The sequence below is a fragment of the Coregonus clupeaformis genome, chromosome 10 (assembly GCF_020615455.1).
Source record: "Coregonus clupeaformis isolate EN_2021a chromosome 10, ASM2061545v1, whole genome shotgun sequence".
Lineage (NCBI taxonomy): Eukaryota > Metazoa > Chordata > Actinopteri > Salmoniformes > Salmonidae > Coregonus > Coregonus clupeaformis.
Genome location: NC_059201.1, coordinates 8,719,516 through 8,744,792, shown reverse-complemented (window position 1 = coordinate 8,744,792; position 25,277 = coordinate 8,719,516). Strand labels below are relative to the sequence as shown.

The 25,277-nt window shown below is 42.6% G+C and overlaps 3 protein-coding genes across 4 annotated transcripts; 1 reads left to right on the top strand and 2 right to left on the bottom strand.

The window, feature by feature from the left end:
• Positions 1-164: 164 nt before the first annotated feature.
• LOC121575826 lies at positions 165-3,939 on the top strand. Its single transcript, XM_041889118.2, has 5 exons — positions 165-283; positions 682-1,366; positions 1,748-1,846; positions 2,029-2,090; positions 2,406-3,939. Exons 2-5 carry the CDS (start codon positions 691-693, stop codon positions 2,724-2,726), a joined length of 1,158 nt encoding a protein of 385 aa, XP_041745052.2. The 5' UTR covers positions 165-283; positions 682-690; the 3' UTR covers positions 2,727-3,939.
• Positions 3,940-4,443: 504 nt separating this feature from the next.
• On the bottom strand, positions 4,444-9,359 carry LOC121574907. 2 transcript variants are annotated; one of them, XM_041887575.2, is made up of 5 exons: positions 8,648-9,359; positions 7,972-8,241; positions 7,131-7,254; positions 6,401-6,511; positions 4,444-5,943 (listed from the first exon to the last, which is right to left on the bottom strand). In XM_041887575.2, the coding sequence occupies exons 1-5, from the start codon at positions 8,667-8,669 to the stop codon at positions 5,352-5,354; spliced, it is 1,119 nt and encodes a 372-aa protein (XP_041743509.2). In that variant the 5' UTR covers positions 8,670-9,359; the 3' UTR covers positions 4,444-5,351. The 2 variants fall into 2 exon arrangements, with proteins under 2 accessions (XP_041743509.2, XP_041743510.2); XM_041887576.2 differs by having other exon boundaries at positions 7,131-7,200.
• A 1,209-nt stretch (positions 9,360-10,568) lies between these two features.
• LOC121574908 (60S acidic ribosomal protein P2) lies at positions 10,569-12,760 on the bottom strand. Its single transcript, XM_041887577.1, has 5 exons — positions 12,653-12,760; positions 11,488-11,611; positions 11,297-11,345; positions 10,953-11,045; positions 10,569-10,750 (listed from the first exon to the last, which is right to left on the bottom strand). The coding sequence occupies exons 2-5, from the start codon at positions 11,608-11,610 to the stop codon at positions 10,674-10,676; spliced, it is 342 nt and encodes a 113-aa protein (XP_041743511.1). The 5' UTR covers position 11,611; positions 12,653-12,760; the 3' UTR covers positions 10,569-10,673.
• Positions 12,761-25,277: the final 12,517 nt, after the last annotated feature.

Sequence of the window (25,277 nt, the reverse complement as noted above, 5' to 3'; positions counted from 1 at the left end):
CCGTAAACAAGCCCTAAGCTACGGTTGAGAAGAAATCATATGACGCATTTAACTGTAGGCCTTTTACTCACCTGTAATAGTGCAACACTTCAGCCAGGTACGCGCTCTGCATGAAGGGTGGTGATAGGCTGTCGGTAAAGAAGGCGGAAACAAAGCGACAATATTATGTCCAAAAAGGGTGTTTGTTGAACGAGATCATTTTTAGGTACGGATATCTCACCTAGTCAAAACGTCGAAATCAACACATTTACCGGGAAGGGAACAGCAAGCTAGTTTTTAAAAAGTGAGTAGCCTACTGTACCTATGATATTCTATTCTATTTAATGTTGTCGACTGACATATTCACATGGGAAATTGCAAGTTGAAGTGGAAATGGTAGGCTACCGTTAATGTTCAAGAAGAAGTCAGATCAGCATTGCGTAAAATACCACGACCAGTGACAACTGTTTTGCAATTTTCTGGCCACCCAATGTTGTGCTTAATCGTTGGTGTAGCCGTATTTCAGAAAATGTAAACGAAAACTTTACTTTAGGCTATTTTACAAGTGAAACCAAAACAACATATCCAAGACGATTATGCAATTGTGTCATCTCATAATGTTGAAAGAAAAACATGAGCATAAATCTAGATATCTTTACAGTAATGAATTTTTTTAAAATAATTTTGCATGATCTATTGTAGATTCCTATCATGGAGGTTACAGAGAAGAAGATGCCCAAACAGGCCCAGCTGCTCTATCTGGGCCACAAGGACACCAGTCACCTCTTGGAAGTGTATGTGAAGCGCAGCATCAGTTTAAATGACGGGACATGTGAGGACCAGAGGTCACCAACAAAGCCTCGAAAGTGGGTGACACTGTCAGAGAAACACAGAAGAGTCCACCGGCATTCTATTGACTCCTTGGTCACCTTCGGGCCCAGCAAACTTGACGAGGGCAATGCCACCAGCACACCACCTGACGAGGGCAATGCCACCAGCACACCACCTGACGAGGGCTTTGCTATACCAAATGCGGCTCCTGTAGAAATCCCAGGGCCTGCTGATATTCTTGAGATTGAGGCGTCTACTGAACTGGAGAATAAGTTTAAAGAGGGCAAGAAGAAGAGCAAAAAGACGTCTCTCTGGAAAGGTTTTCTGGGTTTCTTCTCGAGGAAGGCGAGTGACAAGAAAGATGAGCATGAGTCTGGCACAGAGACTGGTCGACAGACACAAGGAAACGTGCCGAAAAATAAATCCATCAAAAAGCAATGGAGCTCCATGAGGAGACGACCTCTGAGAAAAATCAGGAGTGACAGCCTCAGAGGGTCTGTGAGGAGATCATCAGCTCGGAACAGGACCAACACCACAGAAATAACTGGAGTTGAATGTAGGTTTGAGGGGGCATGGCACCCAAACAGTTATCACACACAGTACTGTTTTTTTGTTTTGTTATGGTCCTTTTGTTCAAACGTAGGATTTTGTGGATAATCTTAGTTTAACAATGTTTTGGGAAACTGGGCCCTAGTTGACTCGGGCGCTAGTTGGTAGTCCAATTATTAGAGAGTTAGTTGGTAGTCCAGTTATTAGAGAGTTAGTTGGTAGTCCAGTTATTAGAGAGTTAGTTGGTAGTCCAGTTATTAGAGAGTTAGTTGGTAGTCCAGTTATTAGAGAGTTAGTTGGTAGTCCAGTTATTAGAGAGTTAGTTGGTAGTCCAGTTATTAGAGAGTTATTGCATGAAAAAAAGACTGTTACTTGTTACTCTCTACAGCGGTTGTGAGTGTGGGGCTTACAGACTCGTACTATGAGAAAGTGTCAGAAGAGCTGGAGAAGATTGTGTCTGAGGAGAAAGACACAGCTTCTACAGATGGTAAGTAGCCTATCATCAAGCAATGTTCTCATGTGTATTGATGTCTTATCTAATCGTAATAGAAATCACACATTCAATAGCAACATAAGCATTTTATATATAAACTGTAAAGGTCATGTAATACAGTACATCACTTAAAACTGTGTAGACTTCTATTGACCCTTTCTATCCATTTCTTCCAGAGGACGTCATCAAAAGGATCATTGTTCTGATGAAGCAGCAAGGAGACGTCATTGATAACAAGGTTTGTGTTCATAACCTACAAAAAATTGTTTTATTGTATCTGAGAAACTTAACACAGTCTATCTTTGACACTAAATTTATCTTTCACATCCAGGATAGCTTGCTATAGCCTGGGTACCAGTGTGTTTGTGCTAACATTCCACCCCTTGTACTCAGTGTCCTATGCCAAACATGTTTGGTAAATGGCACAGAGTATAAGGTGGGGAACGTTGGCACAAAACGGGTCTGGATTTCCGGCTAAATTTGCTATTTCCTCATGGATAATAACGTATTATTCTATGTTCACTCATGAAAGTATGTCCTGCTCTCGCCATAGCTGAAGGAAAACCCCAGCCTGAGCGCATTCTTCCAGAAGCTATCCTACAGTACCTTCCAGCAGTTGGCTGATACGTACGTGGAGACAGAGACCCCTACAGGCCAGAGCCGCCAGACACCACACACTGCTGGGCCTGGGCCCGGGCCCGTCAACGCCCCGGAGCTGGTCAAGCTGGCCTTCACTCTGGACTTCACAGCCAGGGTGGCTTGTCTCTCCAGACAATCCACAGGACACATCATGGGCCTGGGCAACCGCTACTTAGAGGACCGCTTCACACAGACAACAGAGGCAAGAGTCAGCCCTGTTTTTTCTTCTAATTAGAATGTATGTAATTATGTGTAAATCACAGGAGGTTGGTGGCTCCTTAATTGGGGAGAATGGGCTTGTGGTAATGACTGGAGCGGAGTCAGTGGAATGGTATGAAATACGTCAAACACATGGTCGCCAGGTGATTGATGCCATTCCATTTGCGCCGTTCCGGACATTATTATGAGCCCTCATCAGCCTCCTGTGGGGTAAATAAACTAAACTAGAGGTCAGAAGGGATTGTGACACAGAAACACCGCCAACACACAAGTTAAAACCTGTTTTGTACCTTTAACCACAGTGCTGTTAGCAGGTGAATCAAGGAAGATCAAATATGTTTCTAATGACATTTATGTTGCTTTGCAGGTTAATCCAGATCAGACGTTGCATAACTAGGATGGTCCTAATCATTTATGCACCAACACATGCAAATGAGACCTACTACTGCAGGGGAAAGTAAACATATTCATTATTGGAATAGCACATGGACTGTTCCCTGAGACACAAATAAAACCCAGAGGCAAGTCACCCAGGGAACACCACATGACAACCACTTATAGTAGGCCTTGTACCAGTAAATCTACACTAGTAAATCTATATAACTACTATGTGTACAGGTTAGCAAGTAAAATATATGCACTATGGACTTACCACTCGTGGGGCATTCTGTATTTACTTACTTGAATTAGTGATAGTAAGTACAATGTAGCCTACAGTTACTGCATGTACTTGCTACAAGGTACAGGTACCGAATGTGTTATCTCCCTACAGCAGGGTTTCCTCATCCTGGTTCTGGGGACCCCAAGGGGGGCACATGTTTGGTTTTGCCCTAGCTCTACACACCTGATTCCACTAATCAAATGTTTGATGATGAGTTGATAAGTTGCATGAGGTGTGTAGTGCTAGGGCAAGAACTAAAATCTGAACCCCCAGGACCAGGATAATGAAACACGGCCCTACAGTAACCATAGAGTAATTAATTGTTTCTGGGGATTCTACTTATGACACGTGAAAGAATAAGAAAACCAAACTATTGATCAAAGCTATTTATGTAGCAATATTTCCAGGTGGTATAAATATATTTTCTCTAATACTGTGGTCCTGTGTGGCTCAGTTGTTAGAACATGGTGCTTGCAACGCCACGGGTCAATTCCCGCTGGAGCCACCCATACGTTAAATGTATGCACGCATGACTGTAAGTCGCTTTGGATAAAAGCGTCTGCTAAATGGCATATTATATTATATTATTATTATTATATATATATATTATTATTATTTCTACAATGTCAATGTTTTACAGCATTTTTAGAATGCACTTTACAGCAGTTTACACAGTGCACTTTAGTATTAGTGCAATTACATGAAAATTGCTGCATAATTGTATTTACTTTTTAAAATAACAATTATAATTATTGGCAGTGCAATCTTTAGTTTCATCATTGTTTATGGATGAACAACTGCTAATGAAACTTGTGACATTTATATAGATGTGTATGCAGGCATTCACACTTTGTAACATTTAATAAATTATATTTTTGTTAAAAAGCCTACTACTTCTACTGATTGAAATGCATTATTTGATGGTACCTTGGTTGATACAGTATCAGCATTTGACATTGGTTAGATAATTGCCTAACTGTCCTTCAAGAGAAAGAGAGCTGAATTCTTTCAACTGTGTCAGAGCTTTGAGTAAGAAAATAAAGCGACGGCCTCTTCATTTGTTGACCTCTTACGTACTTTTATTAAATGAACCAAGTTCCACTTAACCTCAGCAAAACAGTTGGTCAAGGTGAAAAAGGCTTTAACATTGTCTCAATCTAAAGCTATTAGTATTCATCTAACAAAATAATGGTGTTGATTAGGATCCTATCAAACACTGATAGTAACCATATAGCAAAATATGTCCTCCTGCTTGCTATTTCACTCCTTTCTTATACCCAAGGCTATAAATTCCTACCGCCAGTGGGCGAATGGAGTTTGCCGTTCAAGATGTGATTTGCATCTCTGCCGGGTAGCCCCCCACTCATAGGACTGGCACTCACTTGATGAACAATACCAACGATCAAATACCTGAAAGTAATCTGATTAAACTAGTTCAGGTGTAATACTGTGGAACTTTGGCCACAGTCATTACATGTCTTAAGTCTGACTGCTACAGTGTTTTTTTTTTTATTGACCTTTATTTAATCAGGGAGTCACCATTGAGACCAGTGTCTCTTTTACAAGGGAGCCATGCATATACAATGTCATAAAATACATCATAAATCTAATACAATATAAGTAATACCTACTACTTTACCTGGAAGTCAGCTGATAAGGGATATGATGAGGGAGTTGTTTTGACTATGTGATGTGACTAAGAGGGACTGTACCCTGATCATCATTCCTTCCCGTCACTGTGCATCCTGGAGTGAGAATGGAAGAGCGTAGCAGAAAGAGGGCTTTTGTGCTTATTGCCTCATGCGGCACATGAGAGTTGACTTCACTAATCTGGTTCAACATACAGTATACTTCAAAGTACAAACTAGTTTTGAATTGGATACAGGCATGCTTAGGTCTGCTATTCATCTGCTGAGAAAATCACATCCCTAACCATGTGACCTGATCAGGAAAAACTCCTGACCCTAAAGTCAGCCAACATTAGCCAGTATTGGCACACTCCATAGGAAGGCTGTGGAGGAGAGCTAACCCTTCCTCCACCTCATCCCCTCCCTGTGACATCCTCTCCTCCTCTTCCTCCACCCCTATGTAGGAGATGTGTGGGGAGGCCAGGGTCTCCTCTTCATTTATGCAGGGGCCATACTCCAGTGGCAGCAGCCTCTCGCTGTGATGGAGTAGAGACTGGTTGTTGGGCTGATTGGGCTGGTTGTCCATCGCTAGTTCCAGGTTGAAGAGGAGGGAGAAGCCCAGGGGGTCAGGGTGGCTCTCGGTTGGGGTGTTGGGGGTCTCGGTTGTGTAATGGGTGCTGGTGGTGGAGAGCTGGAACCGCAGGACGGAGCGACGGCGCTGCTGTGGAGGAGGATCCTCTGCACTCTTAGACTGTGTATGTGTTTCTTTGGCAGACGCCAGAAAGCGTAGGGGCCACAACCTGATAAGATTGCAGGGCCACAACCTGATAGGATTGCAGGGCCACAACCTGATAGGATTGCAGGGCCACAACCTGATAGGATTGCAGGGCCATAACCTGGCAGGACCACCGGGCCAAAATCTCACAGGACCAGAGGGCCACAACCTAAAAGCATCACAAAACAGTGTGTAAGAGAGAGCACTGGCTGCACTAGCCTGACTGAGAGTGTTATGGGAAAGTAGTCGGTAGAAGAGAGATTAAAATGACCATGTCTGACACAGACAGGAGCTACCCACCAGGCAATGACAGATCAACATTCAATTTTGATTGACACTTCATAATTGCCCACAGTTTAAAATGAACCACACCTAGAAATCCTGTAGTCAAGTTGGTTGAAATCAGGGTTTACCTGACAAGAAAATCTATTGAAATCAGATCCACCAACCACGTTGATATCATGCAATAGCCAGACATTATTTTGAAATAACAAATGGTGACTCAACCAATTCTCACCTGATGGGGAAGCTCTTGCCAGTAACACCATGGTGTTTGTGTGGCATATGATTTCCAGTAACTGGGATCGCTGTCTTACAGCTAATATGATCAGACAGTCACGTCTCACCTGTGCACGAGGTTCTTCCTGGGGTCAGAGAGCTTTAGAAGAAACAGCATGGCCATTTCGACACCCTGCCACAGCCACTTCCCTGGGACTTGGCGGAGCCAACACAGCACCCTGGGGGATGTACAGTACATGTGACCACAAGTTGAAGCAAAAAAAAACATACAGACACAAATGTAGAAATTGTAATATGGTATGAACACAAGCAGCGGTCTAAGGTACTGCATCTCAATGCTAGAGGCGTCACTCCAGACCCTGGTTCGATTCCAGGCTGTATCACAACCAGCCATGATTGGGAGTCCCATAGGGCGGCGCACAATTGGCCCAGCGTCGTCCGGGTTTGGCCGGGGTAGGCCGTCATTGTAAATAAGAATGTGTTCTTAACTGACTTGCCGAGTTAAATAAAGGTTAAATAAGATAAAACTAATAACATGACAGAAAGAGACATAGTTACAGTATGTAACTAAGGGGTAGACTGTACCGAATGTGTACTGTAAACACTGCATCAGTTCACAGCTAAGTTTACGCTAGGAAATCCCCGGACATGTCTATGAATTGTCTATGAAGTTTCCATAATTCTGCTTATTTTAATGGTGTTAGTCATAATAACTATGCTATCATGTTTTGATTGATGGACATTTTATGGTCAGTGGGGTAATGTGATTGTTTTCTTTGTTCTTTTGATCAATTCAACGTGGTTGTTGTTTGTCTAGACGCTAGTATTGAGCAGCACCTGTAGTTGACATGGAGGAAGATGGAGGCTGGCAGTGTGTAGGGCAGCAGCAGGTAAGACAGCAGACGGGCTGGGAAGAATGAGTTGTTTACGCCACATTTAGCCATGAGGTTACACAGCAATGCTGAAACAGTAGACAAAACAAGCACAACTATATCAAAAGGTTGGCTGGTCCTCATTAAAGTCCCATAGATCAATTCTTTACTCCCTTTTTGTTTACAAAGCCCTACTACACTAGCTTCCAACTTACCTTACTTTGTTGTTATAGTATAAAAAAAAACATGACATACCAAACCCGCTCACAGGGTTGGTTAACTCTCGAGTCTCCACCGAATTAGGTAAATCCTAAAATACACTGCAATTAGACGCTCTGATGCTGCTTGGGCAATTTAAAATATTGATTGGGGAACTATTTGCTCAGGAACGTGGCTGTTTTTCTTGATTGTTTGTTGAGCTGTATTTTAGTTTGTTTTTGTCCTATCTGATTTTGTTTTGATTTAGTCTATGATTTGTATATGCTGGGCTCCCTTGTGAAAGAGACCCTGGTCTCAATGGTGAATCCCTGTTTAAATAAAGGTAAAATAAAACAAGGTTATAATGATATTATAACAGTCTTGGCTGTCAAAGGTGAAGAAACCATAAAACAAAACTTGAATGTGAGAGAGAAATGTTTTATGTTTCACTATTGAGCAATGTTTATAATTGTCTCACCCATCTGGGCATGGCTTCACAGTTAAGGGACAGCTGAATTCAGGGCAGAAGTTGTGGCTAAATGCCCACTAACAACGCAGCAGTGGCACGACATGGTGATGTGGCGTGTGGGTGGTGTCGTCGTGCATACCTCCCTGGACCCACGGTGGCAGGGCGAGATATACAGCTTTCTCTAGAGAGCTCAGGTTCCACCTCAGGTCCTCCAGGCCATGGTAATACTCCTCAGGCAACTCTGGATCCAGCTCGGAGTCTGTCAATACGTCACCTTTCTGCTCCTCTTCCTCCTCTATCGTTACGTCCTCTTCCTCCTCTTCTTTCAGGACAGGCTGTGAGTCGGTGTCACTCCCCAGAGAGGACTGGGAATGAACATTTCTCATCCTTACTAGAGGGTGCTTCATATCTGCAACACATTTTAATTTGGTTGAACTTTTGACTCTGGTCTATTTATACATTGTAATAACTACAGCTATCATCAGTGTAGTATGAATCTCTTTACACAAAGCGATGAGGTCATTTGTCTTCAAAACAAAGGCATCACGTCCACAAAGATCTTAGTGTACAGCAGTGGAGGCTGCTGAGGGGAGAACGGCTCATAATAATGGCTGGAAAGGAGTAAATGGAATGGTATCAAAAACATGCATGTGTTTGATACCATTCCATTCACTCCATTCCAGCCATTATTATGAGCCGTCCTCCCCTCAGCAGCCTCCACTGGTGTACCTAGACATTTCAAAGCAAACTAGTTGAGAAAAAAACAACTATTCACACTTTTATTGTCATGCATACAGTTAAAGGGTAACACTTGCCTCTGTTATTTGCATATTTCATTTTCCTGGGAGATAGATACAGGCACAAGGAGAGAAGTAGGAGCAGGGGGAAAGGGGTTGAGTTCCTCCCACAACCAGCAGTGTGGAGTTGACACTGGACAGGGATATTTGACCAGGCACTGTTAGGACTGCCAGACTATGCCATGTTGCAAGGTGAAACTATTTTTAGTGGACACCATGACTCGAAATGCCCTGGCAACAGACAGTTTCATATTTATATATTTACTTTTTAACCTTCAAGTAGATATTCTGGAAAATGTTTATTTGTATGTGGAATTGTCTGTAAAGATGCCATTTTATAAACCACCTTCTGAGAGAAAATGTGTACTAAACAAAATCTTGTATTTAATTTATCCACAAGATGTCACTGCTGTGTCATGAATGGCAGTAGACCATTTCTCATCCCCCTTAGATATTGTTAAAGATGCCAAACACATCAACAAATAACATAGGCAGAATACAGGAGTCATAATAATAATATGCCATTTAGCAGACGCTTTTATCCAAAGCGACTTAGTCATAGATGGGACCTGATCTGCATGGCACTGTATGCAGCCCACCAACCAGAGAAGTAGTTTCACATGCAAACATGTTAAGTACGTATCAGTGACATTTGAGTCCAAATACACTATATATACAAAAGTATGTGGACACCTCTTCAAATTACTGTATTTGGCTATTTCAGCCACACCTGTTGCTGACAAGTGTATAAAATCAAGCACACAGCCATGCAATCTCCATAGACAAACATTGGCAGCAGAATGGCCTTACTGAAGAGCTCAGTGACTTTCAACGTGGCACAATCATAAGATGCCACCTTTCCAACAAGTCAGTTCGTCAAGTTTCTGCCCTGCTAGAGCTGCCTCGGTCAACTGTAAGTGCTGTTTTCGTGAATTGGAAAAGTCTAGGAGCAACGGGCGCCGGAGGGGATGGCTGCCATTTTACAGGCTCCTAATCAACCGTGCTATTTTGTTTGTTTTTTTGCATTGTTTGTTACTTATTTTGTACATAATGTTGCTGCTACCGTCTCTTATGACCGAAAAGAGCTTCTGAACATCAGAACAGCGATTACTCACCTCGAACTGGACAAAATGAGTCCGACGCGAAGGATATACTGCTTTCTCGAGACCAGGGCCAAATCACCGTCATTGAAATTTCTGGGACTCTTTATTTCAGCTCATGAATCATGGGCCCAACACTTTACATGTTGCATTCATATTTTTGTTCAGTGTACTAAGTCAATTCATCCAAATACTTGACACCTTCAAATGGGGGGACTATATACATAAAGTGCTTTCATTTCTAAACGGTAAAACAGATGTATGAAAATACCCTCAAATAAAAGGTGACATTCTGTACTGTCACCTCAAACAATTGATCTCAAATCCAAAATGCTGGAGTATAGAGACAAATTAAAACGTTTAGCTTCACTGTCCAAATAAATACGTAGTTGAGACTACCTCAAAAAACACACACAATAGTCGGTACAATTACCTCAACTTCAAGTATTGTTGATTCTAAACTTTACCATGTCTAAAACGTAAATCCCATGCTATTCTGTGAACAAAAGGGAGCAAAGAGAAAAACCCATACCAGGTGTGAAACGCAGAACTCCTAGGTGTTTACTGTTCTTGATATTTTATAATCCAACAAGGTTTCTTTTTTTGTTGGTGCACAGATTAGCAAATTAATCCTAACTGCGCCACTGCACGCAAAAAATGTATTTTCCCATATCAAGAAAATGTGGTAGTTGCCAAAAGGAACACTATTGTTCCGCCAGACTTCAGGTTTGGCACAGGCCAAGGTCAATATCTCAGTGGGATACACAATGTGTTTGTGTCATCGTAACATTCACTTTCCCCTTTAACAATCCTACAATATTGAACAGTTATGATAATGATAAAGTAATGAAGATATATTTATTTTTTTAAGACAAGAACGATAGTGGCTTTCTTGTAACGATTTCCATTTATTATTGGTTTTTCAACCTCTAACGGAAGGAAGATTAATCAAAGAGTCCGAATCCCATGTCATCATCAGATCCCTCTTCAGATTCCTCTTTCTCCTCCTTTTTCTCTTCCGCTGCACAGAGACACAAACATAGGTTAGTTTCACATTTGGGAGCCTATCCCCAAAACGCATAGACCATTTCCAGAAATACATATATCAAAGTGCATTTAAAATATCAAGCGTTTTCCTCGAAATGTGTTGTTTCATGCAATTGATTTCAAATAAATGTGTTTCAGTCCGTTGAAATGAATGACTCCCTACTATGAGTGCTTACCAGCAGCAGGAGCAACGCCAGCCGCAGCAGACCCAGCAGCAGCAGGAGCCGCCACAGCACCACCTGCTGGCACGGAGGCCAATTTAGAGAGACCTGCAAAGAGTAATGGAGCAATTAATTGACAAGTAATTTAGACTATACAGTGAATGGTAGTTTCATGACATTTGCACCTATATGCTATCTACAGACTAAAGTCTGAATCACATGATGGTGCCAAACCAAGCTGTACTGGGAAAATATCTCAGCCAACAGTACCGTTCGGGTTGGCCTTATAGTGTAAAACTGGCATAATTATCATGTATGAATTCACGAGTCAAATCAAAGACATAAGGACAATGCCTCACCAGAGTTCATGACTTCATTGATGTCTTTTCCATTCAATTCTTTGACAACCTGTGGATACAAATTCAGGTTCTTATTATCACCAGTTACTGTGTAAACCAAGGCCTCTGTCCTGCAATAGTATCGAAGTACACAAAAGTAACTCAGTTTCTTCTCAAAATACAAGACAGCGTCGCCCTAAACGGTTCCATACCTTGTCTAGGCGCTCATCATCGGCCTCGATTCCTACACTCCCCAGGATGGTCTTGATATCCTTGGAGGAGGGGCTGGTGTTGCCACCGAGCACAGCCAGGAGGTAAGCGGCCACGTAACGCATTCTGCACGCGAGAGGATGTAGAAGAAGAAAAAGCTGTTAGTTGGATTATTATATATTGGCCTACTTGAAATGCACTCTCTGGATATTCATATTGGCTTTATCCACGTCTATGAGGATATGACTTGCCGAATTAGTTAACGACTATTATTATTTGTATTTATTTTTTACATTTGAGTCATTTAGCAGACTCTTATCCAGAGCAAATTACAGGAGCAATTAGGGATAAGTGCCTTGCTTAAGGGCACAGACAGATTTTTTCACCTAGTGGGCATGATGATTCTAACCAGCCACCTTTCGGTTACTGGGCCAAGACTTAACTGTTAGGTTACCTGCCGCAATGATCAATGTTGTATTAGTTAATGAATAAGATACTGGTCATTTCTTGATTGTCTACTAGTTAGCCCAGTGTTTCCCAAACTAGGTCCTATGGGGCGCACATTTTGTCCTAGCAGAACACAGCCGATTCAAGAAAACAACTCAAGTTTTGATTATTTGAATCAGTGTTATGGCAAAAACCTACATTTGCATCCCTTGGCCCCCAGGACTGAGTTTGGGAAACGCTGACCTAGCCAATGATACTGCCATAAGAATATAGCTAACAAGCCGCGCATGCGCCAAATGGGCATCATTGGAGCAGGTAATAGCTAGCTAACGTTAGTTATTAAGTTAGCAAACTAACATCTAACTAAGCTCATGACACGTGAAAACTCAAACAATAAATACATTCTGCCTAACTACAACAAAAGGGGCATTGTAAAAACGTTTTGAAGAAGTAAGAATTCACATACAGATAAAGGCACTGAAATGTGTTCGTGGTGCTCATGCAATATGTTGCAATGGTGTCATGTTAGTTAGCTAGCAAACGCTGACGTTAGCTTCTATAAAGCTAGCTAGCAACACTAGCACGCGCCTTTTTTTTTGCTAACGTGGTACATTTGTTGTACAGAATAGCTTTTTATAATATACCTGCACATGAAAACATCTTAACTATTATACTGAAGCCGTTTTGATGGTCTAACCCGTATTAAATAGATGAACTTACTTTAAGTCTAAACAGACACGAAACGTCGGTCACGCTGAATTTTCCGGAAGAGAAAGAGGGTCGTCACCGGAAGATAGAGGAATTTGCAGTGCCCAGATATTATTGGTCCATCCTCACGCCTCGTCAAAAGAAAATAAGCTTGGATGAGATGCTCCTGACGAATGAAGTGTCGGTATGTGTGAAGACATTATCACCATAAATGGTTCTAGGATCTTTCCATTTCTTCGCGACATAGCTAGGACTAAAACATGATTTTCAGCAGCAACACATTTTGTCCAGCAATAAGTCAAGCCATGACAAAATTAAATGATTATTTGGAATGTGTGATTCAGGCTAGGGGTAGGCTAATTTCGTGTGAAACCGAAGAATATCTATTATATTGACAAGATAATCGAGTGACCGCTCTAACAATGGAAATACATGTCTTTAAAGGTGGAAGGCAGACGGTAGGAGGCAAGGACAGATATTAAGTCGTTTTTTTGTTGCCGAAATGCCACATGCGCCCACTTATATCAGTGCATTCGTAACAGCCTAACCATTACGAAACGTCTATTCGATCAAATCAGCCTCATGTAGCAAATTAGCAATTCAATTTTTTGTTGACCAAATTCGACACTTCTCATTGATTCCTCACTTCGTAGTCCTATTTTCATGAACTGGCATTGGTATATATCCAGAATATGGGCCCCTGGTATGGCCCCCAAAGCATGGACCCAAATAGGCTATCAAACATAAACCATGCAGCAGAATAATAACTATTGAGTTTATTGAATAACTGACAATCTTGGAGTTCAGATTACATCTAGTTGATTTCCTTGCACACATTCAGTAACAAACAAAAACAGGATTTCCAAACAGACAAAACAATCAATCACATTTTAAATATTTCTGTCAAAGCAAAGTAGCCTACTGACAAATAATAATCTCTGGTGTGGTGATCATGATGTGTTAGGCATCTCTGTCAATGTCACTGTCCAATAGGCCTACAGTTCAATCATCTCCTCCCCTTCGTCCTGGGCGAACAGGTATGTGGCAAAGTCTAACAGAAACACCTTAATCTTATGACAGTTTGACACCCACCACGTTTTGTCAATAAACTCCCCAAACAGCAGAAAGAGGGAGAAGATGACAGAGGCAATGACGAAGACGAGAAAGCAGCGGTAAGTGTAGTAGGTCATCTTCTCCTGGCGGGTCTTCTGATCCCAGGGCACGGCGTTGCGGGCCTCGACATAGCGGATTAAGTGTAGCAAGGCAGCATCGTCCTCCCCGGTCATCCCCCCCAAGGCCTGTAGCAAGGCAGCTTCCTCCTCAGTCACCCCCCCCAAGGGCTTCTCGGCCACCATCTCCTTCTCATCTTCAATAACCCCGTCTCCCTGTGCCATCTTTCTAAGACTTCCTCTATCGGGCGATTCTATGAATCACGCCAACCTAAATCCTCTAGTTCAGGATTTCAGGTTTTTTAGATTTCAACGGTCAGAAAACTGAAGAACAATGAGAGATGCAGAGAATCTGGTGATTATAGTTTTACAGCACCCATACTGCTTGAGTGTCCGTCCTGAAGATTGGTATCCAGTCTGTCGATCAGCACTCTCGGATCTCTGATAGCTTAGCTTCCATCGTCACCTCTTCTGTTGTTGTCTGGCTTATTTTTTGTTTATCCTTTGAATGTTTTTTTCAACTAGAAGCATTCATGATCTCACCCATGCGTTATACTGTCTTGTTTTGTCTCTGTCGGAGCTCAAGCGTCTCCCAGGACAGCTTGTGTTGGATTGGCTGTAGGGCAGAAATCTCCAGGCTGATTAGTGAGGTCAGGACACCTCACTAAGAAGATATAAGAGATTAAAAACAGTGGTGTAGTGGAGGGTAAATGCAAGTAAACGTAGTTTAGCCACTTTTTTTTTTTGCTCGACAGTTTACCCACCTTTTGCGGAAAAAGCATTAAAAGGAAAGGGAGCATTACTTTTTTTTCCCACTACATCACTGATTAGGAGCCTATTCAGATTGAAGAGAGTTGAAGTAGTGGCAATGCTACGAGATTCAATTTACATAAATATGCAGAAATCGCACCGCCATTTCCAGGTTGCTAAAATTCTAATAGTTCGCTTAATTCCAGTTTGTGACAAAACAAGCAAGTATAGTGTAGAGAATCATTGTACCATCTAAACCACTGTGAAATATATTTTCCATAACCAAAAATATTGTATTTTCAGCTGTTTGAAGCTGCTCTACAAAACCGAAAGTAAAAGATGCAAAAACGAAACGTAAGAAAGGGAACCATAGAAATTGCACGCCTAACAGATCTACCTCTTCTTATACTTGTTTTCATTGAGAATGGCAGATCTATAACACATATTTGGTTGGGTTGCCCAAAAAGTTACTTATTGCAGCTTTAACTTTTAAAGTGACATTATCAACGGAATGTCACGTGCCGAGAGAGGGGCTTCATGACACACATTCTTGCTCCACAGCTCAAATTTATTGTAAATATCCCAGTATAGCCACTAGCCAGTAAGCATGATTTTAACAAACTGTTCAACTATGCAAGCCTCTTTTCATCATATAACACTCTTGAATAATGCAACCAAACCACATTACACTCTTGAATAATGCAACAATTCACAAACATGTTGGACAATTAAAGAGTTTATTTTCTTGTCCGTAGACTCATTACATTTTAGCTTCAAGACAATAGCACAGCTACTGCTAGCTAGCTACCCACTGGGCACAGACATACAGTTGAAGTCGGAAGTTTACATACACCTTAGCCAAATACATTTAAACTCTGTTTTTCACAATTCCTGACATTTAATCCTAGTAAAAACTCCCTGTCTTAGGTCAGTTAGGATCACCACTTTATTTTAAGAATATGGAATGTCAGAATAATAGTAGAGAGAATGATTTATTTCATATTTTATTTATTTCATCACATTCCCAGTGGTTCAGAAGTTTACATACACTCAATTAGTATTTGGTAGCATTGCCTTTAAAAAAAAAGTTTAACTTGGGTCAAACGTGTCGGGTAGCCTTCCATAAGCTTCCCACAATAAGTTGGGTGAATTTTGGCCCATTCCTCCTGACAGAGCTGGTGTAACGGAGTCAGGTTTGTAGGCCTCCTTGCTCGCACACGCTTTTTCAGTTCTGCCCACACATTTTCTATAGGATTGAGGTCAGGGCTTTGTGGTGGCCACTCCAATACCTTGACTTTGTTGTCCTTAAGCCATTTTGCCACAACTTTGGAAGTATGCGTGGGGTCATTGTCCATTTGGAAGACCCATTTGCGACCAACCTTTAACTTCCTGACTGATGTCTTGAGATCTTCCTTCAATATATCCACATAATTTTCCTTCCTCATGATGCCATCTATTTTGTGAAGTACACCAGTCCCTCCTGCAGCAAAGCACCCCCACAGCATGATGCTGCCACCCCTGTGTTTCACGTCGGCTTGCAAGCAATCCCCTTTTTCCTCCAAACATAATGATGGTCATTATGGGCAAACAGTGCTATTTCTGTTTCATCAGACCAGAGGACATTACTCCAAAAAGTACAATCTTTGTCCCCATGTGCAGTTGCAAACCGTAGTCTGGCTTCCTTGCTGAGCGGCTTTTCGGGTTATGTCGATATAGGACTCGTTTTTCTGTGGAAATAGATCATTTTGTACCTGTTTCCTCCAGCATCTTCACAAGGTCCTTTGCTGTTGTTCTGGGATTGATTTGCACTTTTCGCACCAAAGTATGTTCATCTCTAGGGTAAAGAACGCGTCTCCTTCCTGAGCGGTATGATGGCTGCGTGGTCCCATGGTGTTTATACTTGCGTACTATTCTTTGTACAGATGAACGTGGTACCTTCAGGCGTTTGGAAATTGCTCCCAAGGATGAACCAGACTTGTGGAGGTCTACCATTTTTTTTCTGAGGTCTTGGCTGATTTCTTTTGATTTTCCCATGATATCAAGCAAAGAGGCACTGAGTTTGAAGGTAGGCCTTGAAATACATCCACAGGTACACCTCCAATTGACTCAAATGATGTCAATTAGCCTATCAGAAGCTTCTAAAGGCATGACATCATTTTCTGGAATTTTCCAAGCTGTTTAAAGGCACAGTCAACTTAGTGTATGTAAACTTCTGACCCACTGGAATTGTGATACAGTGAAATAATCTGTCTGTAAACAATTGTTGGAAAAATTACTTGTGTCATGCACAAAGTAGATGTCCTGACCGACTTGCCAAAACTATAGTTTGTTAATAAGAAATGTGTGGAGTGGTTGAAAACGAGTTTTAATGACTACAACCTAAGTGTATGTAAACTTCCGACTTCAACTGTAAGTTCAACGTTTCATTTTTATTTACAGTTGGTTGAGTTTTCAACTAATGTGAATTCAACGTGAAATCAATAAAAAATGTGCCATGTCATTGGATTTAGGTTAAAAGTTGGGTAAAAAAAAAGACGAAATGCCCTTAAGTTGATAACTTTTTGCAAATTCAATAAGTTTTCCACATTGATTCAATGTCATCACATTGATTTTTGGGTTGAAATGACGAGGAAACGACTTTGATTCAACCAGTTTTTTTTCCCCAGTGGGTAGCTAGCTATAGCTAAGAACATGTGTCATCTTGTAACGTTAGCCTATATATATATAAAATAACAATTACCCCTCTCATACAAATTATAAAAGTACAGTAGTCCTACCTTACAACTTTAGCTTATCAAGGTTAAGAACAAACCAGGCTTAATTTTTATAAATATCACGCAAATCATTACATGTGGTGAAAGGAAAGTGTGACTGAAAACATGGGTAATTCACTGGGGAGTTGATCAGATGCTTGCTGGCCAAATGTATATTTTCCGTCCATCATCACCTCTCGCCCAAGAAAATTCAGCTTGGACGAGATGCTCCTGACGAATGAAGTGTTGGTATGTATGAATACATTATCACCATAACGGTTCTAGGATCTTTCCATTTCTTCGAGACATAACTAAGGACATAAACAAAACAAAAATTAACATGATATCCAGCAACAACACATTTCGTCCAGCAATAATTCAAGCCATGATGAAATAAATTGCGATTCAGGTTAGGGATAGGCTAATTTGAGTGAAACTCCTTGTTTTTGACAATCTATGTTAGTGTAAAACACTCTAAGCTACACACTCAGCAGTTTACAATCCTTCTGTTTGTTGGGGGAGAGCATGTGACCCAAGGTGTGTGTGAGAGGGAGAGAGAGAGAGAGAAAGAATTTTAGCCTTATGCAAATGTAAATTGGTTATAGTTGAAAAAGTATAAATGGTATCAAAAAGCTGTATACTAGCACACTATTGTGCTAGACCGGTAAGCACATTTTAAAGTTTGAATGGCGTTTCTAGCTTAAACGGTTGAAGACTACTTACGGTCCAAACTTTTACCATGTTAACCAATGGCCATTGAAATGCATTGGGATTTATGCAAGTGCTTTTGTAGTGTGAAAAGTATTAGTAGTATCAAAACGTTTTTTTCTAGCAAGTTGTTTTTGGTAGATTTTATGGTTTTGCCGCGTGGTAGCGGAAGAATAAGAATAATAAGTATGAACAATAACCCACTGGGCACAGACGTCAATTCAACATCTATTTTGCCTTGGTTCAATGTAATTTCATTGAAATGATGTGGAAACAATGTTGATAAAACCAGTGTGTGCCCTGTGGGAAGTATGAGCAAGCACACCTAATTATTAAAGTAGACAGTTGAGTTTATTGAACAATTGACAATTTTGGAGTTTAGATGATTATTCAGATTACATTTAGTTGATTTCCTTGCACACATTCAGTAACAAACAAAAACAGGATTTCCAAACAGTCAAAACAATCAATCACATTTCAAATATTTCAGTCAAAGCAAAGTAGGCTACTGACTGACAAATAATAATTGAGGGTGTAGTGATCCTCAGGTGATCATGAGGATATGTTAGGCATCTCTGTCAATTTCATACTGTCCAATAGGCCTACAGTTCAATCATCTCCTCCCCTTCCTCCTGGGCGAACAGGTATGTGGCAAAATCAAACAGAAACGCCTTCATCTTATGCCCGTTTGACACCCACCATGCTTTGTACATAGCCTCCCCAAACAACACAAACAGGAAGACGATAATGAAGACGAGAAAGCAGCGGTCAGTGTAGTAGGTCATCTTCTCCCAGCGGGTCTTCTGGTCCCAGGGCACGGCTTGGCGGGCTTCGGCATAGCGGCTAAAGTGTAGCAAGGCATCCTCCTCCTCGGCCGTCTCCCTCTCATCTTCAGGAGCTCCGTCTCCCTGTGCCATCTCTTCAAGGCTTCCTCTATCGGGCGATTCTATAAACCACTTCACCCTAAACCCTCTAGTTCAGGATTTCAAGATTTCAACGTTCACAAAACGAACAAATAATGAGAGATGGAGAGAAATTCAGAGAGTGGTGATTATAGTTTTACAGCACCCATACTGCTTGAGTGTCCGTCCTGAAGATTGGTATCCAGTCTGTCGATCAGGACTCTCGGATCTCTGATAACTTAGCTTCCATTGTCAACTCCTCCTCCTGTTGTTGCCTCTGTTTTCTGAATCAACTAGAAACAGTCATGATGTCTCCCATGTGTTATTCTGTCTGGTTTTCTCCCTGTGTTAGACTGGCTGTAGGGAAGAAAGTGCCAGGCTGATTAGTTAGGTCAGGACACCTCACTAAGAAGATATAGGGGATTAAGCCACACTCAGCAGTTTACAATCCTGTTTGACCCAAGGTAATAGATTGTAAAAGAGAGAGGGGGGAGGGAGAGAGAGAAGGGGGAGGGGGGAGAAGGAGAAGAGAGAGGGAGAAGAGAGAGAGGAGACGGGGAAGAGAGAGGAGAGGGTGAAGAGAGGAGAGGGAGAAGAGAGGAGAGGGAGAAGAGAGAGGGAGAAGAGAGAGGAGAGGGAGAGGAGAGGGAGAGGAGAGAGAGGGAGTGGGAGAGGAGAGAGAGAAGAGAGAGAGGAGAGGGAGAAGAGAGGAGAGGGAGAAGAGAGAGGGAGAAGAGAGAGAGGAGAGGGAGAGGAGAGGGAGAAGAGAGAGAGAGAGGAGAGTGAGAAGAGAGAGAGGAGAGGGAGAAGAGAGAGGAGGGAGAAGAGAGAGAGGAGAGGGAGAAGAGAGAGGGAGAAGAGAGAGAGGAGAGGGAGAAGAGAGAGAGAGGAGAGGGAGAAGAGAGAGAGAGGGAGAGGAGAAGAGAGGAGAAGAGAGAGAGAGGAGAGGGAAAATAGAGAGAGGGAGAGAGAGAAGAGAGAAGAGAGAGGGAGAAGAGAGAGAAGAGAGAGAGGGAGAAGAGAGAGGAGAGGGAGAATAGAGGAGAGGAGGGGGGGAAGAGAGAGAGGAGAGAGAGAGGAGAGAAGAGAGAGAGGAGAGGGAGAAGAGAGGAGAGGAGGAGAGGGAGAGGGGAGAAATAGAGAGAGGGAGCAGAGAGAAGAGAGAGGGAGAAGAGAGAAGAGAGAGGGAGAAGAGAGAAGAGAGAGGGAGAAGAGAGAGGAGAGGGAGAGAGAGAGGGGGAAGAGAGAGAGGAGAGGGAGAAGAGAGGGAGAAGAGAGAGAGGAGAGGGAGAAGAGAGAGAGGAGAGGGAGAAGAGAGAGGGAGAAGAGAGAGAGGAGAGGGAGAAGAGAGAGAGAGGAGAGGGAGAAGAGAGAGAGAGGAGAGGGAGAAGAGAGAGGAGAGGGAGAAGAGAGAGAGGAGAGGGAAAATAGAGAGAGGGAGCAGAGAGAAGAGAGAGGGAGAAGAGAGAAGAGAGAGGGAGAAGAGGGAAGAGAGAGGGAGAAGAGAGATGAGAGGGAGAATAGAGAGAGGAGAGGGGGAAGAGAGAGAGGAGAGGGAGAAGAGAGAGAGAGAGAGAGAGAGAGAGAGGGAGAAGAGAGGGAGAGAGAGAGAGAGGAGAGGAGAGAGGGAGAAGAGAGAGAGGAGAGAGAGAGAGAGAGAGAGAAGAGGGAGAAGAGAGAGGGAGAAGAGAGAGAGGAGAGGGAGAAGAGAGAGAGAGAGGAGAGGGAGAAGAGAGAGGGAGAAGAGAGAGAGGCGAGGGAGAAGAGAGAGAGGGGGGGGGTCATTGGTTTAGAAGACAAAATAAGTGACAATGTGATTCTAGCCTTTTGAAACACACAGAGCTGACCATCCCCTCCCCAAACCCCTGGCTGCAAACCTGAACCTTATTTTGATTTAGATTGTGATCGGTGGTGTACCCCTGAGGTAATTTGAATGGGGTAATCATGTGACGACAGTGGGCCTTTAAACAGTTAGTTCAGATTAAATCTATAGAGGTCTTTACACAGCTAGATCCATTGATCCACCTATGCTGTTACGTCTTACCCGGACCACCTGTCAGCCATAACTCTATTAAAAGATATTGTTGTCCTCTTTCCCCTCCTCTAATCCTCCCATCCCTGTGTTCCTGGGGCTCTACCTGCCTCTAGGGGTGAATATTATGTCTGGGCTGGCACACACATCTTTTATTTCTTGTTAGGTGACAAGTGACACAAGGTTCTGGATCATAGGTGTTTTTGATCTTGTTATAGTCTGAGTTTCTGTTTTAGCCATTCATCAGTTGACCATGTTTCTTGGTAGCTAAGGGTTAACTTGCGTTTGATCATGTTCACATTGCATCTTAACTCCTTAAAGCTGCAATCAGCGAGTCGTCGGCGACCCCCAGGACGTACTTATTTTGTTATTTCACTTTGAACAAAACCCAACACTTACCTCTTTTTTCTCACTTCTCTTTTGGGGTCAAGTTGATCCAGATCCAATACTAATGATGATGACGCTTGTTCAGTAGAACATTTCTGAAAACATTGTCCCCTGCTACCACAACTGTTTATCTACAATTAGCTAGCAGCTGACTACTCTGCTGTTTACATTCTATCTCTCTCACTTCCTCTCATGAGTGCTCCCTGTCATGCCCATGCGCTCTCCCATTCTCTCACAACCATAGATTGTATATGTAAACAACACAAGAAGCGGGGGGAAGCCTGGGGTCATGGACGACTCGCTGATTACCACTTTTAAATATGTCATTGAGTTCATTTGTCCAGAGGTAGTTATGTGTTTTATATCCCAATTGAAAACTCCTCTGGAATATCGGTACCATAACCTAATAATTTCACGCCTCTGTGTTATTTCACTCATGTCTTATTTCACTGGACATCAGAATTAATTGGCGTTAACTGTTGTTTTGAGGGTGAAATTTGAACCGTAGGATTATGTCATAATGGTAATACAATTTCAAAATAGACAAACATTGTCTAAAATGTGTACAATTGTACCTTTGAAACGTTATATCCAGAAAAAAACTAATATGCAAACAAACTAATGTACACGTGTACACCATTTCGGACAAAGAGCACAGAGATATGAGCGCCCAGTTGTTGCCAAATTTGAATTTTTTAAGGATAAAGCAATGGTTAAAAGCCTAGGTAAAAGACTTGCTGGCACGAAAATAGGCATGAATGATCAGTTCCCGAGGGAGATTGCAGAAAGGATCAGTTAGAAAGATATGGCATATAGAAGCAAACCGGATGGACATCATGAAAATGATCAGAGAGGTTGAGAGTAAAAGAAGTTCAGGAGAAAAAACAAACAAAATATAATTATTGTAAAATTGACTGTGTCCATAAAATGTATATAGTAAGTATAAGCTGGAAGTAGAGGCCTAAGCATTGTTGTTCACTAGTTTACTCCAAGTAGCTCCAAGGACCTCAACACTTCCTCTCTCTGGCTGTAGGCATCTCCCTGCAGTTACCAAGGTTCCCCTGGTACATGTACACGTGGTGGCCGTAAATCTCTAGGACATCAAAAACCAACACTGGCTCTCGCTGAAACATCAGCCTCAACACCTCCCTGTTGTCTGCATCTTCCAGATCCCTGAGGAGGAATTCCTGAATGAACAGATGCACACATAGCCTATTATCAGTGAGGCAGAATGTGATATTTCTCTCCACACCCAACTTAAGGTATTTCTCATATGTATAGTCAAGGTTTACGATTCATTCAAAGCCAATTTAAACACTACAGTTTCTATTGCAAATTGATCAAACTAGATCATGTTTCTATTGAAAGTAGTATGTGTGGAGAAATACACTTGAATGTAGTATGTGTGGAGAACAGAGAGAGGAGAGGGAGAAGAGAGAGGGAGAAGAGAGAGGGAGAAGAGAGAGAGGAGAGGGGAGAAGAGAGAGGGAGAAGAGAGAGAGGAGAGGGGAGAAGAGAGAGGGAGAAGAGAGAGAGGAGAGGGGAGAAGAGAGAGGGAGAAGAGAGCGAGGAGAGGGAGAAGAGAGAGGGAGAAGAGAGCGAGGAGAGGGAGAAGAGAGAGGGAGAAGAGAGCGAGGAGAGGGGAGAAGAGAGAGGGAGAAGAGAGAGGAGAGGGGAGAAGAGAGAGGGAGAAGAGAGAGAGGAGAGGGGAGAAGAGAGAGGGAGAAGAGAGAGAGGAGAGGGAGAAGAGAGAGGGAGAAGAGAGAGAGGAGAGGGGGAAGAGAGAGGGAGAAAGAGAGGGAGGAGAGAGGGAGAAGAGAGAGGAGAGGAGAGAGAGAGGAGAAGAGAGAGAGGAGAGGGGAGAAGAGAGAGGGAGAAGAGAGAGAGGAGAGGGGAGAAGAGAGAGGGAGAAGAGAGAGAGGAGAGGGGAGAAGAGAGAGGGAGAAGAGAGAGAGAGAGAGGGAGAAGAGAGGAGGGGGGAGAAGAGAGGGGAGAAGAGAGAGAGAGAGGAGAAGAGAGGGAGAGAGAGAGAGAGGAGAAGAGAGAGAGGAGAAGAGAGAGAGGAGAGAGAGAGGAGAGGGAGAAGAGAGAGGGAGAAGAGAGAGAGGAGAGGGGAGAAGAGAGCGAGGAGAGGGAGAAGAGAGAGAGGAGAGGGAGAAGAGAGAGGGAGAAGAGAGAGAGGAGAGCAAAAAGCCTCTCCTCATTTACTGTCTCTCTGCCTCTGCCTGTCCGTCCTCTACCCCTGCTTCTTGCCCTGCTAGTCTGACTGCCATCAACATTGTCCAACGCAACCTGCGCATACAATGAATGACGTTAGCTAGATGTTAGATGTCCTTCTATGTGAAATACTTTCTTACATATATTGGCTATTACAAAACAATTTGACAAGGTTGAAACTATTGCAGCTAGCTATAGCTGCAATAGTGTCAAACTAGCTTTGGTTTAGCAAACGTTAGCAAAGCTAGCAAGGGAACTGACAGAACCCTTACGAAAAAAGATTGCAGCTAGAGTGCAGTATAACTGCAGTACACAGCAGTATGACTGCAGCTAGAGTGCAGTATAACTGCAGTACACAGCAGTATGACTGCAGCTAGAGTGCAGTATAACTGCAGTACACAGCAGTATGAGTGCAGTATAACTGCAGTATGCTGCTAATACTGCATCCAAAATCAACGTTTTTTTTACTGCAGTAATTTTGCAGTGTAACTGCAGTTAGGGTGCAGTGTAACTGCAATTAGAGTGCAGTATAAATGCAGTTGAACTGCAGTACACTGCAGTTATTCTTCAATTACTGCATCCAAAATACCACAGTCGACTGCAGTTACTGCACTTTTACTGCAGTTTCAAAACTGCAATCTTTTTTTGTAAGGGAACACATCACAGAAAGTTGACAAATTTAAAGTACAACGTTGCCATATGGTATTACAATACAAATACTTTTTGGAGTTTAACGTTTGTTTCACCTCATCTCTCGACGTTCTGTGTGTCCAGTGGTTAGCTAGTACAGTCGTGGTCAAACGTTTTGAGAATGACACAAGTATTGGTCTTCACAAAGTTTGCTGCTTCAGTGTTTTTAGATATTTTTGTCAGATGTTACTATGGTATACTGAAGTATAATTACAAGCATTCCATAAGTGTCAAAGGCTTTTATTGACAATTAAATTAAGTTCATGCAAAGAGTCAATATTTGCAGTGTTGACCCTTCTTTTTCAAGACCTCTGCAATCTGCCCTGGCATGCTGTCAATTAACTTCTGGGCCACATCCTGACTGATGGCAGCCCATTCTTGCATAATCAATGCTTGGAGTTTGTCAGAATTTGTGGGGTTTTGTTTGTCCACCCGCCTCTTGAGGATTGACCACAAGTTCTCAATGGGATTAAGGTCTGGAGAGTTTCCACAAGCCACTTAGTTATCACTTTTGCCTTATGGCAAGGTGCTCCATCATGCTGGAAAAGGCATTGTTCGTCACCAAACTGTTCTTGGATGGTTGGGAGAAGTGGCTCTCGGAGGATGTGTTGGTACCATTCTTTATTCATGGCTGTGTTCTTAGGCAAAATTGTGAGTGAGGCCCACTCCCTTGGCTGAGAAGCAACCCCACACATGAATGGTCTCAGGATGCTTTACTGTTGGCATGACACAGGACTGATGGTAGCGCTCACCTTGTCTTCTCCGGACAAGCTTTTTTCCGGATGCCCCAAACAATCAGAAAGGGGATTCATCAGAGAAAATGACTTTACTCCAGTCCTCAGCAGTCCAATCCCTGTACCTTTTGCAGATTATCAGTCTGTCTCTGATGTTTTTCTGGAGAGAAGTGGCTTCCTTGCTGCCCTTCTTGACACCAGGCCATCCTCCAAAAGTCTTCGCCTCACTGTGCGTGCAGATGCACTCACACCTGCCTGCTGCCATTCCTGAGCAAGCTCTGCACTGGTGGTGCCC